The sequence below is a fragment of the Tachypleus tridentatus genome, chromosome 13 (genome assembly GCF_004210375.1).
Source record: "Tachypleus tridentatus isolate NWPU-2018 chromosome 13, ASM421037v1, whole genome shotgun sequence".
Lineage (NCBI taxonomy): Eukaryota > Metazoa > Arthropoda > Merostomata > Xiphosura > Limulidae > Tachypleus > Tachypleus tridentatus.
The window spans coordinates 93,341,606-93,364,431 of NC_134837.1; the positions used below are offsets into that span (position 1 = coordinate 93,341,606).

Genomic DNA, 22,826 nt, shown 5'->3' on the forward strand with positions numbered 1-22,826 from the left:
GAACAAATTGAGTAGTCAGTTGTTTGTTAACATATGAGTTCGAGTGCGTTGGGTTAGAGTTAATGTCATGAATTTAATTACATTTCAGTAATGTAGGTATTTATTTTGCGTTGTCTATTTTAGATTTATTACAATAATGAATGGAAAATAAGACTATGTCTGAGTTGAAACAATTTATTTCTTTTGTCGTGTAAGTTTCAACAAAACAAGAGGCAGAGTATTTCGACCAGAAGTTCCAGTTTCACAACTTGCACCAGTACGAAGGATTTTTTTTCTGTATGCTGTTAAAGTCCCTTAGTTATACTAAACCCAGGCACCTCGAGAGATTTTGCTTGGTACTGCCTGGTACAGTCGTAACTTCAGAGGTTAACCGTTAAGTGTGTCCAGTCTTTTTAACTTTTACTATTTAGGGACTTATGAAAAACGTCATGGCACTGACACAGCCTAGTGTGAATTGTAGTTTAGATGACATTGATCTCAACAGTTTAAAGGTAAGAAAAAAAACAGCAATGCTGTATTATTTGTTGATTAACACTGCTGTTAAGGTTATGCCATTGCTATTTTATTTCATGTAATTTCTCTTGATGTTATTCATTTCTAAATATTATTAAAAAGTGCAAATTGCAATGAATCCTTAAATGTCTGTCCGATGTGAAATTTAGTAAAAGTTTCTTCAATTGAGAAAGCCAATGAATAAAAACAAAAAACTTCAAATTTCAATAGCCTTCGGGCATAGTTGAAGTCACAAGTGATAACTTAGTATAAATTATAATCCTGCAAAGTTTGTACTTGTGTATAAAACAATAACTTCTGACCCATTCAAGAGCCTTGAGTAAAATTAGTAGTTCAAGATACTTAAATTTAATTCCATTTATGATTGTACAAAAAAGTGTGAATGTGATGATAAAAAACGAAAAAAACAGGTCAAACTGTTAGGCATATTAACTTTTTTGTTTTTATACAAATTATTCAAGCTCATTACATTTACGCTATTACTTATTTAAATATTACTAAATACACAATTATGATCCAAATTTTGCTTTAATTTAGGGTATCTTAAACTGTTAAAATAGTAATATTAACTAAAATAAATATTCTTGAGTTGAAAAAAGTTGATACTAGTCTTTTATTTTCGTCACTATTATAAGTAAAAAAGTAATATAATATAAAGCTATGAATAATAAAGAACTGTGTAAACTTTCAGTGTGATCCCTAAGAAAATCTACAAATTTAATTCAACTCAAAATTTTTTAAAGATGATCGTTGTAGATATTTGGGTTTGAAGACCTCTTATGGTTGAAAAATGAGGAAATCTCCTTTGACCTGTTTGTGGTTGTGGTGTGAAAGGCATATAGAGAGTATTACATGTGGGAGGAATAATTGGATCCAATGTGAAAAACATGGCAGGTACAATATGTACAGTGTTTGATAATTTACTGTGAGGAATTGTCAAGGAAATAACTATTCCTCTTTTCAACTTGTGGAGATCCAACTTCTACTAAGGTCTGCAGTGACTCATTCCCTACATCAAAGGATTTAATTGAGATAATTAATTAAGAGGATGCAAGGCAAATTTGTTAATAATGTTTTTTCAAAATGCTTCAATTCATTATGCAAACATGTTTCCATATAAAGATGGGCTGATAGAAGATAAAATCTAATTGTATTACCAAGGACATAATGGAGGAAATAAAAGATTAATGTCACAAGTTGAAGAGATTTCAATTGACAGATAAGACTTAAAAAAAAGACTATAGAAAGCTAGTGATTGGGTTGAAAAAATATGAAAATCCAAAAGGGCTTTTGTGAAACAACCTTTTTTTTTTTTACAAAACTTTAACTTGTGTATCCTCCTGTTCATAATTTAGCACTAAGAAATTGTAGGCATTTACGTTCAGGATCCCTTGCATAATTTTGTGGAATTCAATGAGATCATCTCTTATCCTTGCATTCCAAAGAAAAAAAAAAGATTTTGAAAGATTGTAACTGAGCCTTGTAAGATAACTCTTCCATCCCTGGAATTATCACAGAAGCTTCCCTTATGCAGTCTTTTAAGTAGATTAATGTAAGAAGTCTCAGAATTTTACACTGTTCCAAGTGAGACCTAACTAATAAGTTGTATATAAAAGATGTATTCTTCTTTGACTTGTGATTAGTATGTCTATAAATATTCTGATATCTTGTCAGATGTTCTGGAAACATGACATTGCTTAAATGGTTTGAATAACTTATTAATCACTATGCTAAGATTTTCTTTCTTCAATCACACTATTAAATTGTTTCCCCATCTATACTAAGTGTATGGTACACACAATGATAATCCAAGGCATTACCTTGCATTTACTTTAATTTACTATCTCACACTAAATATTTTTTGAACTTGCAGACAGAATTATATAAAAAAACATGCTAGGTTTTACTGGGAGGAATTAAAAATATGTAGAAGTACTTTTGGTTCAAGTGCTATAAAAATGTGATGCTCACTGCTACAATATGTAAATTTTTTTATGAATGGTAAGATAGGAATGGTGTATAGGTATTAATTCTACTTCAATGGGTGGGCTGTCAAAGCATGCACATCTTTCTTTCACCCTCTTACTGATGTAATTTTTTACCTAATGTTCATTTTTTTTATGTGACACTTTATCAAAAGTTCAATCTCTTTCCTTCTGCTACTACCAGATAACAATTAACTTTGATAATACAGTAGCCTGATGCTTGACCTTTGAGTCATGTGAACATTATGATGAGATGTTCAATCTCACTATTCATAGATGAAAGGGTATTCCAAAAGTTGATAGAGGGTTGTATTGGTTAGCTGCCTTCATTCTGACTTGTCACTCCAAAGTTAAAAATGGCTAGTACAGATAGCCCTTGAGTGAGTAGCTTTGCACAGAATTTAAAAGGAACTGCACGTTAACATTTTTTCTCACCACATGTAAAGCAACTATATATAATTAAAACCTTTCATGAATAAATAGCTTATATTCAGATAAATTATGTTAACTCTCACAGTTTTGATGTTTCATGTTTTAAACGCATTTTTAGGATTATGCCTGCTTATGTGTCACTGTATCTGAAAATATTTATGAAGATGTGTTTAAATTAGAATTGTCACATATTTGTATTTATTATTGTTGTATTAATATTAATTTTAAAAATAAATTAATAGTGAGACCATTAGGATTTTATCGACACTAACTTCATTTTATTTTCTTCATTTTGTACAACTTTCTTTAAATTGTTTTGACAAATTTTGATTCCTGTAGTTTAGTATTAAACACTGCACACCTTTCATGATGTAGTCATTTGTTTCATCTCCCACTCATATTCATGCTCATCTGTTACAATACATCAACCTACTTTCTTTTTATTACTAGTACCTGTAAGTTTTTCTGATGTGATTTCTTTTCTCTTTATATCTGTGTTGCCATCACTTTTGACACTGTTCCTCAGGATGCATTCATTATTTTCAATGTCTGTCACTTGTGATCTGTGTAGAAGTTTACTTTGGAAACATGAAAGACTTTATTTTCATATTTTTAAAACTGCTCTGGAGAATCAGTGATATATTACTTGTACAGACAAATTCAATGATATTGAAAAATTAAATGCATTGTTAAGTTATGTCTGAAGTCATCTTTCAGATATGTCAATATTTGAAGTTAAGAAAGGTGAATTGGTTCTGCAATTTGTTCAACCCCATGTATATATTACAGAAATACACATGCACACATGGGACTGGAAAAATATACAAGTATAAAAATATTAAAGAATATGCCACTTTTTTTTTAGAACTTCTTTGTTTTGAAATTCTCTATATTTGTAGATTGTATAACAACTTGTATTTGTATTTTCAATGGGGTAAAAAATAGTTGCATTTAGCAGTATTGGACAGACAGGTTTATGATTTTACATGAAGTTTATAGATGGATAACCCTTCAGATGGGAATTATTTTGAACATGTACATGATATTAAAATTTAGAGACTTGATGTAGATTAGATGTTATTTCACAATATAATCCTCAAATATAAATGTAGACATGTAGCCCTATATATGCAAAAACAGCTCGTTTGGGTTGAGAAAATATTTTACGTAGAAGAGCAAACAACGTTTCGACCTTCTTCAGTTATCGTTATTAAAATTTTGTAACAAGACAATAGATTGTTATACATGTTGCTTATCAACTATTCAAACTGTCAAGAACAAGTATAAGAACAAAATAGATTGTTGTACATTTTACATACCAACCATTGAAACAAACGGTCAGTAACTAGTGTAAAAACACAGTATATTGTTGTAAATTTTACTTATCAACCATTCATACAACCGTTCAGTAACTAGTGTAACAACACAGTAGACTGTTACACATTTTACAAATGAACCATTCAAACAAACGTTCAGTTACTAGTATAACAATACAATATATTGTTGTTTATTTTGCTTATCAACTATTCAAACAAACTGTCAGTAACTGTTGTAATAACACAATAGATTGTTGTACAGAAATATATATGCAAAAACGGCTCGTTTGGGTTGAGAAAATATTTTTTTTTTACGTAGAAGAGCGAACAACGTTTCGACCTTCGGTCATTGTTAGGTTCACAAAGAAAGAAAGAGGTAACTGACCCGAAGCTGACCACATGTTTGGAAGGGGTTGTGTAACTGAGTGTCGGAATGTAGAGGGCGGTGTTAAATATTTTAATATATAATTTTATATTATTATATTTAATATAGAAATAAAGGCGTTCCTTTATATTGGTTTATTTTGGGTTTAAGTTGTTGTATAAGTAAGGCTTCTTTAATTTTGCGTTTGTTTATGTTTGTTTCTTTATTTAGTATTTGAGTGTTTTCTATGGTTATGTTGTGTTTATTTGACTTGCAGTGTTCGAAAACGTGTGAAGGTGACTTTTTATGTTCTTTGAATCTGGTTTCCATTTTTCTACTTGTTTCTCCAATATATGTCGTGGCAGTTATCACATTGTATTTTATAAATAATATTGGTGTGGTGTTTGTAAGTGTAGTTTTTACATAGTATAGACCTCAGTTTTGTGTCTGGTTTTTGAATAAATTTGGTATTAACTGGAGTGTCATATTTTGTTACTCGTTTTTGCCAAATATTGGTTATTTGTCTGCTGATGTCAGGAATATATGGTATACAGCAGTATATGGTTTCGTGATTTTTTGATTCGTGAGATATGTTTACTTTCGTTGGTTGATTTTGTTTTCTGTCTAGGTGTGTGCGTATAATGTTTTCTACTGTTTGTGGAGGAAACTTATTGATGTTGATGAAGTATTGTTTTATTTTGTCTAATTCATCGTTAATTTTATCTGGTGAGCATAGTTTTATGGCCGTATTTATTTGGTGTCTTAGTATGTTGAGTTTTTGTTTTGTTTCATGTGCTGAGTACCAAGGAATGTATTGTTCAGTATGGGTTATTTTTCGGTGGATTTCTGTTTTAAATTGTGTGTCGGTTCTTGTAATTTTGAGGTTAAGAAATGATATTTGATTGCTTTCTTCCTGTTCACATGTGAAGTTAATGTTGGGATGTAGAGAGTTAATGTGATTGAAAAAATTAAGTGTGTGTTCTGTAGATGTGAATCCCACAACCGTGTCATCTACATATCTGTACCAGTATAGTGGTAGATGTAATGCTGTGTTAATTGCTTGTGTTTCAACTCGTGTCATAAAAATATTGGCTAGAACTGGTGATACTGGGTTGCCCATGCTTAGGCCATTTGATTGTATATAGTTGTGGTTGTTGAACATGAAGTTTGTCTTTATCGTGGTGAATTCTATGAGGGTTGCTAATTGGTTGCTGGGAATGTCTATAGTTGGGTTAAGGTCTCGGATATAGAGTTCTAAGGCTATCTTGCAGGCTTCAGTGGTTGGAAATTCTGTAAAGAGGGATATAACATCGAAACTGGCCATTAAGGCTTTATGATTAAGTTGATTAAGATTAGACTTGAAATTAAAAGTCTTTGATGAATGAGCTGGCTGATATTACATATTTGGAGAATGCCCATGCTATGTATTTACCAAGATTGTAATTAAATGATTCATATATGGACATTATTGGTCGTAATGGACAATCTGGTTTATGAGGTTTGGGGATGCCGTATATTTGTGGTGTGCGTGAGTCGGTTTTACATAGGTAGGAATAAAGTGTTTGTGAAATTGTGTTCGCTTTTTTCATTTTTAGTAGTATTTTGTTTAGTTGCGTCTCGTGTGTCTTTGTTGGATTTTTGTGTATTGGTTTAAATTTGTTCGTGTCTGATAGGATGTTCTTCATTTTTTGGATGTATTCATTCGTGTTCATTATGACTATAGTGTTACCTTTATCCGCTTTTAGAATTTTTATGTTTTTGTCTTGTTTTAGGTTTTTAATGGAATTAATGTCTCTTTTTGTAAGATTGTTTTTTAGCTTTGTGTTTTGTGAAATTATGTTGATGGTTTTGTGAGAAAATTCTTTGAAAATATCGTTTAAGATGTTGTTTTTAGGTGTTTCTGGGAAATATAAATTTTTAATTTTAACTGGGAAGTTTGGCTGTTGGATGTGAATAAAATTATATAAGTTGTCTTCTTTCTGTTGGTTGTTTTCTTGTTTTTGTTTTCTGTAGAAAGTATCACAAGTCTCCTGGCTAGATCTTCCAAACATGTTTTGATTTCTGTGGTTGGAATGTACTTAGGTGCTATTGCGAAGTTGAGTCCTTTGTTAAGTAGATGTATCTCGTCTGTGTTTAATTGTCGGTCGGATCTGTTAATTATGAGGTTAGTCAACGGTTTGTCGTGATGTCTTTTCTGTTGTTTGCATCGTAGTTTTTCTAGTTTTTTGTTGTGGCAGATCTTTTTATCTCTGTCGTTCTTAGTATTGGTTTGGTTTGTTTCGTTGTATAAGTCCGTAAATCTCTGGTTTAATGCAGCATGCCAGTTCATGGTCTTGGTTCATTTTTTGTTTTTGTAAGTCATGCAGTTCTTTGTATTTTGTGTTCAACATGGCTTTAAGTAGTTTTTTCTGTAAATTTTGGATAATGTTTGTGTATTTATTAAAATTTTTTGAAAGTTTTACCTTTACAAAATTAGGGGTTAGTTGTACCTTTCTACATTGTTGAATGAAATAGATGTCATTCCTTCTATTGATAATTCTTTGGTTTAAATTTCTAAGTTTCTTAACGATCGTGTGAGCGTGTACTGTTAATAGTGGTGTACGGTATGCTAGTTCAGACATAATCGACAGTGACCCTGACGATGACCGAAGAAGTTCGAAACGTTGTTCGCTCGCTCTTCTACGTAAAATATTTTCTCAACTCTAACGAGCCGTTTTTACATATATATTTCTCTACAAGTGGGTTTTCTCGACATCACTAATTTAGCCCTATGTTGTTTAATAACTTATTAAATCTCTAGTCTATTAATTTTTTATCGAAAGTGCTAAATAAAATTTTAATTTTTTCACTTAATTTATACATACAATTTTGAAATAATCTGAAAGCATTTCTATAAAATTCTTTCTTTCACATACACAAGTAATTTTCTCTTAAAGTAACCTACATTAGCTACTGTTTCTAGCTATTATTTTTCAAATATAGGTTTGTCTTTAAGACAACACTTCTGGCTAAATTAAGAGCATTTTCATTTCATTACCAAGCTATACTATGTTACATCCTAGTAAGTTAATACAAGCTACATGTAAATAAGCCAAGAATAATTATAACACTTAAGGACAAGTTGGTATCTGGTAGTCATTTTTGCAATTATCTTGGTTCTTCTCTCTGTGTGTGTACACGTTTGTGTGCATTTTCTTTCTTTGTCCAGACATAGTTACCCAAACATGGCCTAACTAGTGTACATGTAAAGCAAAACACAATGATCTGACTAGTCTTAAAATAACGATTTGTGTATATAACTTTGCCATCTTTCTGGAAGTGGGATTGTACTTTATAAATATATACTACAATATATCTTTGAAATATTACTGTCAAACTTTTTCAGCAAGTTGTCTTTAAAGAAAAAATTATTTTACATAATTATTGCTATCCATTATTTTTAAAAAATCTTAAACAGCATTGTCAGCAATAATATTGCTATAAATTAAGAGCAGTGAAATTGGTGAACCAATGAGAATAATGAACATTAACAAAGGATCCCATCAAATTATCTTAATGCATGTTTAATAATATAAATTTAAATTTGACAAGTTTTATTTATATTTTTCATGAATGTTAATCTTCATCAGTTTTTGAATGATTGATACATCTGCTAAATATGTTTAATGGGCTTCATCCCTCTGATTATGAAGTTGAAATATACTGCAGGTACTTGTTAAAAAGTGATTGTGCAAGGTGTTTTACACACAAGTATTACTATTTGTATATAGATGTGTGTACATCTGTGCATTGCAATATTTATCTAATCAAAAACACCTCAGGTGTGAAAATAAGGTGTGACCAAAAAAAAGGATTAAGCATGTGACTTAGGAGTGAAATAACATTGGCGGCCAAACAGGTAGCTACACTTTGAGCACTGATAAGAATTTTACAGAAAATATTTGTTTATTAGTTATTCAGGCTGCATTATTTGTTCAACCTGGAACATGATAGTGAGTAAAACACTTGTAGTACTGATAAGAATTTTACAGAAAATATTTATTAGTTAGCTACATGTTTGGCTGCCAGTTTTGAGTTCACTCTTTTAAGTCACATGCTTAATTCTTTTTCAGCCACACCTTTAATTCACATCAAATTTGACATGTAATTTTAGATTGTAAAGACCTATCAGTGTACCAAATTTGAAACAAATTCATGAAAGATAAATGTTTTCTATCAAAGTTTCCATTCTCCAAATACAAAAAAATAATAATAATATGAGCTTTGACATCTTGTGTATTTCATAATGGATTGCTTTGAAATGTGGTATATGAAGTAAACTTCCAGTAGAATATATCCATTGAAAATATCTCAGTTTGGATTATAACATTTTAAGTTACAGAAAGTGGAAAATTGCTTAACTGTCACTCCTTATAATAACACTGTGTGTTCTAACTATACAACACACTGCTGTGTCTTGGTATATGTATGCACAATATATATATATATATATATATATATATATATATATATATATATATAAATGTAGAGTTACAAATAAAACTTGAAATGACTCTGTGTATATTAACTGATCTGTAGGTTTCAATTTTATGAATGAAGGCTTTCAATCATAAACCCAATAATATCTTTAAGAATTTTGTTGATGTATCCAGTACAAACTATATCCGTGATATATAGATGAGAATTACTGGTATGGGTAGAGTACATCTCAATAAAAATTTCACCAATCATTTTAAAACCTGAAGTGTTAAGTTGATTTTCAAAATAAATTTTTGCTCGTTTTGTTACAGATAGGTAAATACTTATTATTGAATTGGGTTCAAATCATGGGGAAATAAGTACTGAATAAAACATTGTACATTCAAACAGTAGTTAATTAATAATAAACTATTTATTTTAGGATCCTGCTGGGATATTTGAGCTAATAGAAGTTGTTGGAAATGGGACCTATGGCCAGGTTTACAAAGTAAGTAGGCTGCATTTTGTATTCTTGGGGTGTATCCTTAAGATCAGTTCTTTTCAAAGTAGAATAGTTGCAGAAGTTTTGAAGAGGTATTATGAAGTAGTTTGTACCATAATACTTTTTTTATTATCAGAAACAAGCAAAAAACTAGAACAAAATGTGAGTTGAATGTTACTGTTCTGTTTAAAGCAGCCAGTATAATTACTTGTGTTTGAAACTGGTTTTCCCAGTTGGTGGAGCAGGTAAGGTCACACCATTGATTCAAACCCACTCTTCCTTAGCTCAGGGAAGTACATTTGATTCTCTATACAATTTACATATTTTAAAATATGTGTATGAACTTTTGATGGACTAGATATTTTATTGTGTATTTCAATTCAGTTGTTTGATAGTGTTAAATCTCAGTGATCATAATATGCACAAGTCCAATTGTAAGAAGTATTCTATATTAGTTTGAGAAAGTGTTACATCTAACCAAGCTTTATTTGACAGAGATGTTGCTTGAAAATCTGTTAGCATTATATTTCCTAAAATGTAGAAAAATAAAATATTTGAATATAATTATAGGAATTTGAACTAATTATCAAAGTTTAATACAGGACTGTGGAGTGCTACTAGAAAGGTTTCCTTGATTATCATGTAATTATTTATACTTTTTTTGTGTGAGAGAAACTGACTAGGAAAATTTATTATTTCTCTATATGGCTAAAAATCTTGATTTTGGGAATTTATTTCTCAATCAGCATGTCAATGATCTTGCAAAGAAAATTGTTCTTTTAAGACCTATTACAGTATTTAAGAAGAAATGCTTAAATTTGACTGTAGAGGAACCTTGAATGGTATTAATCGTAACATGATTAATTAAACGTGTTCTTGAGACCAAGTGTAGAGGTAATAACACTTTTGTCCCAGATTATAGGACAACCATTTCCAGAAATTACAAAGTATCATGAGGTTAATCTAAATGATAATAACATTAGTAATCCCTTGGATACTTTTTATGAATTCAGTGAAATGAGCTTTCTTCCCTATAAAACATTTGTTGTAATAAAAAGCCAGTTTATAAATAGATAGGGTAATTAATACATTAATAACTGTAAATACCAAGCTTATGAATACGTGAAACTTTGCTGATAAAAAGTCAGATGGTGGAGTTATATTAAATAAAAGTTGTAAAAGTCTGTTAACTCAAAGCAGAAAATTCAGCATGATAGGTTTTAATGGTTTCAAAATGTACAGAAAAAGATATTCAAGAATAATAGCCTTTGAGATATTCTGATGAAAATCTAGTTGTGGATGAAAAGCATTATACACCTATGGGATTGAATTGCTTAACTTCTCTACTAGTGACGTTAACGATGAAGAAGAAAAAATCTTCCTAATGTTATTAATTTGTTCGAAATGAAAAGGAATTCTCATTAGTTACATAAAAAGCAAAATGTTAGTGAAACATTTTGAAAGTAAAGTTCTTAACAGATTAAGTTCACTTATCAATCCTGGGAGAAGCTCAGTATATTTCTGAAGGTGGCAGTTACTGCGGAAACTTGTGATGACTAGATGTCAGCATGATATTATAATGAAGACATTGAGGGAGAGGGGAGACCTAGGAGTTTAACTGGATGTTGTTTGTTAGGTATTTATGTATATTTGTCAGAAATCAAGGAAAGTATTTAGAAAATTGGCATTTAATAAATAGTACTCAGTTATGTTCTAGAAAGTTATTTTCTGTATAAACACAACTAGTTTTTGATGAAATGTTACAAAGTGGTAAAAAAAATTATTTTCTCCCAAACATTGTCAGGCAGTTTTGTATTTTATTTTTACTAATTTGGCATAGATTTAGCTCAAGTAACAAGAAAGTTGTGTGTGGAGGAAATTTTAGGTTCAAAAGCAAATTTGCATGGATTTCATAATTAGAAAATATGTTGAATTTGACAACAAGAGAATTTGTTTTTACATTTATTTTCACACAGCACTTACAAACCAATCATTATTAAAAATATTTTATACTGATATTACTGAACAAAATTCATTAATTTACAAACAACTTGAAACAGGTTTTCTGGCATTGAAAATGAAGCATCTTTGTAGCCATACCCTTACATTAAGTAATATATACATAAAATTTTATCATTGCCATTCATTTAGAAAAGACGTATGAAAGATTTGACCATGTTAGTTTTTATCTTTATTGCTTTGATTTGAACAATTCCTACATTTAGATCCTTGTAAGTTCTTATTCCAAATCTCTGTTCAATTAAAACAAGTTGCTAAGAAGAGAGCGTATTGTAGGTGCCTCCTGCTTAACAATGTTCAAGTGTAAGTTATGGTGCATATTATAGTGGCACTTGGAACAACAGTAAGTAAGAAGATAATGATATACCTCTGAAGATTTTGTTAGGATGACTTTTTGTTCGTTATGAACAAACTTGTTTTTTGCCTATATTTTTGTGTGGCATTGGTTTCTAAGATGTTTGATCTGTGATCCTTATACTACTTAAATGGTCTTTAGTTCTTACCTATTAATTATTCAGAAGTAGTGTAATAAATGTTATGCATTGATTTATTATTTATGGTTTGATCTGTCATGTTGGTTTAGTTTTATGTTAAGGTCATGTATTATTATTTTACACAATTATTAGTTGATAACAGATTTTAAAATAATGAAAGCAACATGTATTTTTAAAGTAACCTACCTACATACCAAATATGAATGATCTAAATGTATTGTAATTTTGTTTTATTTATGCTGGGCCACAATGTTCAAATCTGTATCAAAGCATACACTTTAAATATTATCTGTTTTTTTAAATGTAATTAAAGAAAGCACCATATACATTTGCAAACTATTTTCTATGTTGTGAGTTTTTATGTAAGATGTCTATCTGCAGTCAGACAACATTCATATTGCAGATTCTCTTATGCACTTCTGGACTGTGCTAAATGTATATGTATCTTTTATATATTGTGAACCATGATGTCTATCAGAGCATTCTTCTGTATCCTGTTGGAATAGCTGCGCACACAAAGCTCAACATTTACTTTTGAAATGACAGGAGAACAGGCTTGAATGATGTTAATGCCAAATTTTATTTTCCAAGCAGGATAATCAATGCTAAGTTGTTAAGAATTAACCACACTATCATTCACATTTCAATGTGTGACATAACTTGAATAAAATTGTAGATTTACTGTTTATTTTTAAGTAGCTCTTAGTATGACTGAAATTCTTAACAATTGCTTTTCATGGTGGGTGGTATAAGTAGCTCAGAGCTTTGCCTCTGAGTGAAACCAATTAACCTAAGTCCATGAAGTAATTTAAACCAATAGATTAATTTGAACTTTGCCCATTACTAGGGATGAAAGCTTTAGCTTTTAACTTGTATCAGACAGTCTGTGTCCATTGCTTATCATGTTTGTCTTTCCAGCATACTCAGGTTATATATCCCAATTATGTTTTATATCTTATGAAGCCAAACTCAATTCAGATGTGTAAATCATTTATCTATGAAAGCATCATAATCATTCCAGATGTTCAGATCACATTTCTTGTGTTATTAAATCTTCCACAGCTCAAATTAATTAGGTAAAATATTTCATTTATGCCTTATTCAGGCCAAGGTTTCAAGTAAACCAGTTGTGTTTTGTACTGTAAACATGTTTATTCCAAACCAACCAATAAGGTTTTTAATGTGCACACAATATAACACTAATAAATAATGTGGGCAGTACATGATACTAATAACTGAAAACACTTTTTTGTGAGAAGTATTTGTTTTCATGGAACTAGTGCACTCTCATAGTGCAATAATTTTATTAATACTGCTGAACCAAAACACTTTCTGTATGAATGATGTAATTCTAATGAAATAATTTTCTGCTTATGTTACCAATGCATTCTTTTGCTTTGTTGTACAAAAAGAGAAATATAGATTTTATGATGGGTATTGTAATGAGGCTTTCATCTGAATATGTTTTATGGTCTGGAAGTAAAACTCAAAAACTTGTTCAAATTCAATCTTTGGAAATTCTGTTGTTTTCATCAACATAAAATTATATTTACTGGAAACAGCTAAACACAGTTAAGACTGACTAATTGCCCATGTGTGTGTGTGTGTGTGTATCTTTATACATCATATTAAATGTATGTTGTATTTTTAAGAAGTTGTTTAAGTTTCATTCTCCAGCACTGTTATAAAAATGCTTATACAGAAGTCGGTAAGCAGAGGATGGAAAATAAATTACTTGTGTTATGAATGATGGTTCAGTTCCCTTTATTCTTATCGATCATGTCATGATCTGGTCATATAAATACACTTTTGCAATGAAATGGTAAAAGATGATGGCAACAGACTGTGGTAATTAAGAAATAATTAATAAGCTGATACTTTGAACAATTATTCGAACTTAAATATGAAATTGGAGACTTAGGCATAGATATACAGAGACTTACAGGAACATTTGATATATTGTACAATAAGTTGATTTGTAATTTTTGACAAGCTAATGTCTAGAGAAAATTGACTTTCTTAGCTTGAAGTATATAGCAGTTGAAATGAGTAAAAGTCAATTTTGTTATTAGTAGATATTTGAAGTGAGAAAATCTAAAGTTCACAAACTACTGAAGAAATTCTACTGCGAAAATTGCCTCCAAATAATTATAGTTGGAATCACAAATGTGTTTTAATAGTGTTAATGTTTTGATATATATACTCGCACACAAAGTTTTAATAAATTTGATGTGACTTGAGTATAAATAATTTATCCATTGTCCGTCTGTTTGGTTGAGCTGTATTCGTAGTGTTCTGATGCTTAACAGGGCTTTCTCTGTCTAATCGCATGCATGCTTCACTCAAGTGACATGAGTATTGCAGTATGTAATTTGCGATATCACGTGCAGTTGGTGATGCTATGTTTTAAACGACCTCATTGTAAGTGTGCTCAGGCCCAAAGAAATGTGTGGAATCTTCTGTACGTAGTTTTAAGGGTATGAGAATGCTTTACGGAAATATTATCTACTTTGATATTAGTAGCTTTCTCCTTTCAGATCAGGGGAAGTTATGGAAGCAGTTTCCGATTGTTAATAACGATTCACAATATGTAGAAAAGTATTTATTGTGATAAAAATAGCAGTTGATATACATTATCTTGACATTCGACGATTTCTTGACCAGTTAACCGTTTTGTTTATTTTAAATGCTTTTTATAATTTTCATTCTTCGTGCTGGTCTTTCCTGTATGTTTATTTACACGGCTTTGTGTTTTGAAAACACAAGTTAATCCTTAATGGATACTTTGAATATAATATAATACTAAATTAAAGAGGTGATTTCATTGTAAGGACTAGAGAAAATAGCTAAAGTAACGTTGGTAAAAGAAATATTTGCATCTTGGTAATTTTAAGTAAATGTAAGTACTGTGGTTAGTATACATTGAATCTAACAAGTTTGTGAGGTTTGATTAATTTAAGAGTTTATATGACTGTGTTTGTTAACATTGAATTAAACTATTCAAATATTTACTTTCGTACTGGTTTTAAAGAAGTTCGCGACTTCGTTTCATTATTTCAACCGTATAATTTGGATCAGGAATGTGTTGCACATAGCAACGATGTGCATGAGGTCAGTGCAGCGAGCATCAAAAACAAAGAAATGCTTGCCGTTAAGGTCTCATTTGACCGTTTCCGATGGTATGCATTGTCTGGCCGAGAGAGCATTTATCCTAGCAACTTTCTCGTGTCCAGTTCATTTGCGTCCACTCGTTGCAGCTGTATTCTGACAGTGTAAGATACAATGTATAATCGTATTTTAAATGCTTTCATAGCCTCGAATCACATTATACTTGAAATCTCACAATGAACAGTAGTAGTTATGAAATTGAAAGCTTTGTTGAATCTGGTATTGTTTATTACCGGCTTTCTTTGTCATTGTAATCACTATACATTGTACACGTTTTAGTAACCAAAATAAGTGAACTGCCCTAAAAAATTCTACATTTTTAATAATAAAATCATTATTCGCAAGGTGAGGCCTGAGATCGCTATCAAAATAAGTAATAAAAATCGTTCGTATCTTTTACAAAGGAAAATCAAAATACAAAACTAGGAAACACTGAGTCAGTTCAATGACACGTCATGTTCCTCCTTTAGGGCTCGCATCGCAAAAAAACCCTGGTTTCGATACGTGAGTGTAGCACAGACAGTCCATTTTGTAGTTTTTCTCTTAACAGCAAACAAACTAAAAAGTTATTTTTAAGTTAATGAAACAATTTCTATATAACAAGTGATGTATATAATGGTATAAATCAATGATAAAAACTTAAAATGATTAAAATTAATGTAACATGTCATTGATCTTTTCAGTTTTTACAGTAATATCTCACGAGGTTCGATCAGCTTATTGAAAATGTTAGGTTAGAATATCGTTGTATAAACCTTGTTTCATTTCGTTTCTTTATAAATACCAGCTTTTTGTAGTTGTTATCAAAGTTAGTGTAAGTTTTGTCAAGGTTTTACGTTACGAGTTAACACGGGTCAACTGTAATATCGGTAATACTTAGGCATGGGAAATTTTGAACAATATTCGTTATCCACGTTCTTAGGATTTAATCAAGGTCGTCGCCAATGTGTCTGGACTGAATTAGCGCACGTGACCTGTAGCTGTGTACAAGATACTATTATCTAGAGTAAAATGTTTAAATTACAGTGGCTACAGAACAAAGTAGTTTCTAGTAGACGGTGCTCTATTTCTAGGTCATTGTTTATAATATACTCATTGCAGTGTATTATAATGTATAACATATTTAATATATACTGCTAGGAAGATGCAACTTTTTGTCTATCATTTGTCGTAACTGCATAAAGAGGTTTGTTGAATATCCGATTACTGAACAAGTTTCAAGCTGTTGTGAGTAAAAGAGAAAAATAACTTTTGTTTAACATTAGCCACTACTACTAGCTAACATATTTAGATACTTAAACATTATCGTGTACTATTACACCGTGTTGGAGTTTTCTAGCTGTTTGAGTAAAATTCCAGTTAACATTTATGTTTATACGAAACAGTTAACCAGTACCTTTGGGTAATAAAGTTTCTTGTATGAGAGATCTGTATTTAGGATGTGTAATGAGAATTTCCGGTTCCTGACTTGTGGCTCCCGAAGTTAAAGTTCTGGGAATATGTAGAGGCTGATTAGCAGAACACGTCTGAAAGTTCATGTTCACATATGCAATAACAACGCATACTTTTGATGACTTGTAATAGCCTCACGTATAATACTGCTTTGTTACACATGGTGTATTATGTTATGCACGTGTATGTACATATTGTGGCAGAAGAGTTTTTGTAAAGGAATGGAGGATGGTGTTAATTAGAAGCGTTAATAGATATACTAAAAGAAAATTTTGTTCGTATTTGGTCTGTTTAAAATAAAATGAGTGAAACGTGATAATAGTATATTGTATGTAATGATCACGTTGTCCTGTAACTTTAATAAATATTGATACAATAACGAAGCTAACTTGGAAACTACTACAACTTAGATCTTTATCAGGAATTATATTTTAAAAATCATCTGAATTTCTCATTTACGATGAAGTTGATCCATTTAAAGAATTTAATAATATCTTGTATGTAATGATCACGTTGTCCAATAGATTTCTGTCCTTATTGCATACATATATAGAGGGGAGGGTAAATGATGCGTGTTTGTCTTACATTGCCCTTGGCGATAACTCTGATTCTCGTTTTTTTAATATAATACTGTTAGCATTTCGCTTTTCTGTAGAGGCTAACAAAACAAACACACGAGTGTTATTTATCTCGACTAGAAATCAGTGTCTTGGATTATTAATTTAAAACGTAGTTAATTTCGTAGCAAGTATATGTACGTAATACTTTGTTCAAATTATTATTGTTTTTCTCAAAACTTTCTTTGGCATTTGCTTATTTAAATTAAAAGCGGTGAATATTTAACAAACTTTCGCAGTGTAAATAACAAACTTTAAATACAGCTAACTTCTTTAGCGCCAATATACGAGTTTGCATTGTATAATAAACCACATATATAATCACCTATTTTCATGGCTTCTTACGCCTTCAGATACTGATAGGGTCAACGTGACCTCTAACTGAGCCAACCATCTCTATGACGTCCACAATTTCCATTAATCGTGACAGGGATTTAGTTTTGAAGGAAAGGAATTTCTCCAATTGGGGTATTTGGAATATTAATTGTCCCTCTTTGCCCTGCTTTTTAATCTCATTTACTTAAAGTGGACTTTTAATAATTTTGAACGCTATAATTTCTGGTTACTGTCATACTGGTTTGGAGTTTTGAGATTTAAATTATTAGATTTAGAGATAGAGAACCGTTCAAATGTCATCTGTCAAGAAGACGACCGTGGTTTGCATTCGAGGATTACGAAAATTGTCGAATAAGCATTCCGGACCCTTAACAGGATCACAAGTTGGTAAGAATCTATACATTCCTTGCTATAGAGTTTGTTGTGGGGGAACTAGAGTATCCCGATGAAATCCACTTTCGCTGGAAGTAAATGTCCCTTGTAACAAATGTCCTTTAACTTTAGCTGACTCATAAGATTGTATAACCAGTCTAAAATAAGCTCATTAATTGTTGTAATTATGAAACCTAGTAACAGTGAACTTAGAGTATCTAACCCATTATAAAAAACTAGTGTTTCACGTCACATGATGCTTTATTTCTCAAAATAGAGGGGGTCATGAAAGGAAAAATCCAGATTGAATAGTTGGATTACTGTCTATCCATTAAGATGTTTGTTATGGGGTGCAAAGGGGCTCTGAAGCCTTAAGTGTAATGAGTGTTGGTATAATAAGCCTTAAGAAAAGATGTAGTGAAAGTAAAATATCAATTCTGCTGTAAACTTAATTTTTACTGAATTAAGCCATTTTGTTTTGTATCACCAACGTTTTGAATTAAAAACTAATTAGTGGAGCAACTAAGTTAAGAAATCAACAAATGTTTCCAGTTTTGTTGTCTATACATTTCATTTTATACTTTCAGCACATACACTAACAACAATATTAGGTTATACTTTTGTTTCCTATCAACATTATATAAAAGTCATGGTTGGAGCATAATATATTATCAACATGTATTGGCTTTTCTCTCTATTAGAAATTGTTAATCTGAAATTTATCAATAATCATTAGATTAATGTGCTGTGAATTCACTTCATGAATGATCTTAATTTTGATTGCCTTATAAAGGAACTTGCCAACATGTTGACTGCCTGAACTCTAGTTTTTTTTGCCTCTTTGTTGGTCAAGTATGATTTTGCAAAATTTGTATTTTATCTGTGAAATGTAAGTTTAGTGTACACTGTGGGGTTGATGTGGTAGTACTTGCCCCATCACTTTTGACAGGGTATGTATACACTAGTAATCCTATAAAGTAATGTTCTTGGGTGACTCAGTGCTCAGACATTAAGTAACCTTTGACAATAACACACCTCTATATACGTAAAATGTTTTCATTGTTATTAATACTTATTAACAGCCACTCACAACACCTTTTTTTTTGATCAACCATAATGCTTAGGCAAGTAGTTAGGATGCTGAAAATTTCAGCTGTTTGTCCACAACATGTACAATAATGCAAATCTCATATAACTTAGTAGATGGTAAATAACATTTCCTGTAGATTACAGACCTAATGATTTATTAATATCGCCAGAGTTAAACTATTCATTTTAGGTTTGGCTGCTTTTATACCACAAATAATTTTAAAGTATTTAGGTTATTAGTGGTTTCAAACTGAATAACATATTAACTGTCATGTGTGCTAAAATCCAGGTCAGATACCTAAATGTTCATGTAAGAGGTGATCAGAGAGAAATTGATCAATATCCATTATCAGCATAATTATATGAATAATTGAGTAGCAGAATTGACTGTCAATTTTACAGTGTACCATTGTTGAAAGTGTAGAGAATGCTCAGTATGGGCTCAAACCTTGGGCTTTCAATATACATTTCAATTTGGTAGTCTCCAGGCTACATTCATCTCAGATAATCGAAAAAGGACACATTATGATATGCACTGTTGATACTGATATTTATATTCTAGCATGTGATTAGCTAAAATTAGATTCAAATGATTAGGTTTTAAGATCCATACACAGAACTCTTTAATTAGTCGTGGCAATTTTAATAGACTTGTAACATTAGTACAATAAAGTATATACATCTAGGATTTGTTATTCAAATAAACACTTTATTTAAAACAAATTGTGGAAAAAGCATTACATCAAATTTTCAAGTGTCCATGGAAATTACTTTTGTAGATGTTTCATTTTATGGTAACATTTTGTGTACCTAAAAAGAATATTTACCAAATAGGTACCAAAAGTATTTATTGAAAATTTTGAAGCATAATGTTATAATTGATTAATAATATGTGGAACATTAAATAGTGGATAAAGCATTAAGTAATACAGTACAGAGTTTATGTTTTGACTTTGTTTATCTGTTTTTATCTTTTAATTATATTACACTTAAAATCTATTAAACATTTCCCTGTTTAGTATCACACTTAATAATGACACTCTTATGGAAAAAGCAAAATTTATTATTACCATGATGGGAGATTAAAACACTAATACAAAAATTATATTAGAAGATTGTATAATATTTTAGCTTGAGCTTTGTCAGCTACACTTAATTTAGTATTTCTTATATGCCAGATTTTTTCTATAGTTAAGTTAATACTGTATGTTTGTTTATATTTTCCAAAGTAAGGTTTTGCATGTTTACACACTTTCTTTACTTCTTTCCTTAGGTGTGGCAGATATCTCATACAAATATTTGTTTTTTTTAAATTTAGCATAAAGGGATCAACAAACCGTACATATTCTCTATGTTAATCAAAGGATGTAATGTAACAGTTTATATATATATTAATACCACATGCACATACCAGGCCAGCAGCAGTGGTGCTGCCCATGTAGGGATGGCTTAGATTGTTCATCAAAGTGGTATTTTAAATAACTGCTGAATAAGTCATCAGACCTTTACAATACTATACAGTGTTTCCTTTTATAAAAATATCCATGTAATAACTGAGTCATAAGTTCTGGGAATGTCTGTAAATATCAAAGCAAAAAGTTTGAATTTCTTGTTCTTTTTTCTGTTTTTTTTTTATTACATAACCTCAAAACCAAAACAATGTTGTCAACAGATGTCACTGAAATACTTAGTATCAAATGCTAGTATCATTACTCCTTGAAGTTAGCAGCTTTCCCACAGAAATTCCATGTTCCTTTTAAAAGCTCAAGTACATTAATTACCAGTCAATAATAGATAAACAATAAATATTATGAATGGAACCTTATTGTGTTTAGTGTGGTCATAAATGTAACCTTCCTATGTCATTTATAATAAACTTTCATAAAAGGAAATAAATGTAAGAATAGTTAATATGAATTCTTCAAAAAGAATGCAAACAACGTAGTAAAGACATTTCTGCTGGTACACAGCATAGCAGAATCTCAACAGACAAAAATAGAATAAATTAAACTCAACTGTGACTTAATAGTTATATATATTGCTATACATTAATTCTTGCTTGTGCTGCTAGACAGGAATGATGTAAGTGCCATCCATACATTTACTTCTTATTTGAAAGTTTGTTATATATTTTTACATTTTTATATGTTGTGTTAAACCATCAGCAATAAGATTGTGAGCGAGAATAATAGAACAATTTAATGCTAGAAATATGTTTAATGTCCATATCAAGTTGGAAAATTACTATTACCTGAATTGAAATATACAGGTGTAGCTCCTATTAATATTTTGCAATACTTAGATAATTAAACCCAGCATTAAGTGTATATATGCACACATACACAAATAATTTTGTTTTGTTTTGTATCCTTGGTAGCTGAAGTTTGTTTGAATAGTCTTAGTGAACTAATAAAATTTAGCAGTAGGTTTGTAATGAAAGTGTTATACTTCAGAGTGTAAGAAATTAGTGTAACAATTCATATTCCCATACACATTACAAGATGTTAGCATATAGTATTTAAAAATTCCAGTTGTAGGATGAATATATAGTGAAAGTGTTCAGCTCCGTTGATTAATCAATTAAATGGACATTCACTAATATAATTGTTTTATGACATAGTGAACAGTTGTATAATGTACACATTGGTATCATATCTCAAATGAAAGGATTTCATGCCTCAGTTGTTCCATCTTGAGTAACAACCAACCACTTGGAAGAACATCCAGCCAAAGATCATAAGCAAGTCTCACTTTTGTTGAGCAGTCATGCAAAGACAACTTGAAGTGGTTAAAAATGTGATACTTCTGAGGACATAAACAGCTTAGCTGTGAAATCTAAGATGTAAACGTGCATCAGTAGGCAAGTTCCATTGTAAGCCATCAGGTCAAAAACAAAGCTTTATCACAGATTGTGTTATACTGACCTTTGTTTGTTGATATAGCATGTAAACAAATTTTATTCAGACATCTACTTCAATATGTCTATTAGCTTTTACAATTTGAGCTAAAAAAATTGACAGCTATTTCCTAGTATTTTTACATTGTTCATAAAATGGTGTTTATAACAGTTTTTAAAAATAATAACCAGGTGTGGAATAAGTTAGCCATATCTAACAATAAAACAAATAATGAGATGCAGCTAGTGAAATCAATACATATCACAACCTGAGGACATTCAAAACTTTAACATTCTGATAAATTAACCTTAAAATGATCAGAATACAAAGTTACATACATTACATTAAACAAAGAGTTAGGAATCTACAATCAAATATGAAGAAAGACCATTACCTCTGCTGTTATGATTCATAAATTATTTTTGAACTTATCAAAGGCTGATACAACGAAATGGAGTTTTAAACATTCAAGGTTCAGTCATTTTTTGCAATATTTAAAGGTTCATTTAATGAGATTATGATTTGTTTTACTATAAATAGACAATAGTTAAGTATTTTTTGGGTATGAACATGTCCTTGTTTTTAAATTGGGGTACATAGCAATTCTAAGTCTAGAACATCAATCTAAATGTCAGAAGGTTGACTATAAGTCAACTCTAAAATAATCAGGTCTATTCTTTTCTCTTAGAACAATAAATCTTTGTATGCACAACTTATAAAACAAACACAAGAATAAAGCAACTTGAACTACGAAAACTGGCTCAAACTGTTCAGTATTCGTATTTCATTTTATTTCTATGAGTGTAATTTAT

The 22,826-nt window shown here is 30.6% G+C and overlaps 1 protein-coding gene across 4 annotated transcripts in view; it reads left to right on the forward strand.

The window, feature by feature from the left end:
• Positions 1–22,826, forward strand: part of LOC143238476 (serine/threonine-protein kinase mig-15-like) — a 145,969-nt gene continuing 123,143 nt past the window's right edge. For 2 of the 4 annotated variants that reach the window (XM_076478744.1, XM_076478746.1), the window contains exons 1-2: positions 1–491; positions 9,511–9,576. In XM_076478744.1, coding sequence (XP_076334859.1) covers positions 417–491; positions 9,511–9,576 — 141 coding nt within the window. In that variant the 5' untranslated portion in view covers positions 1–416. Of the gene's footprint in view, positions 492–9,510; positions 9,577–17,945; positions 18,044–22,826 lie in introns of those variants that run through there. The other 2 variants (XM_076478745.1, XM_076478747.1) reach the window with 2 other exon arrangements.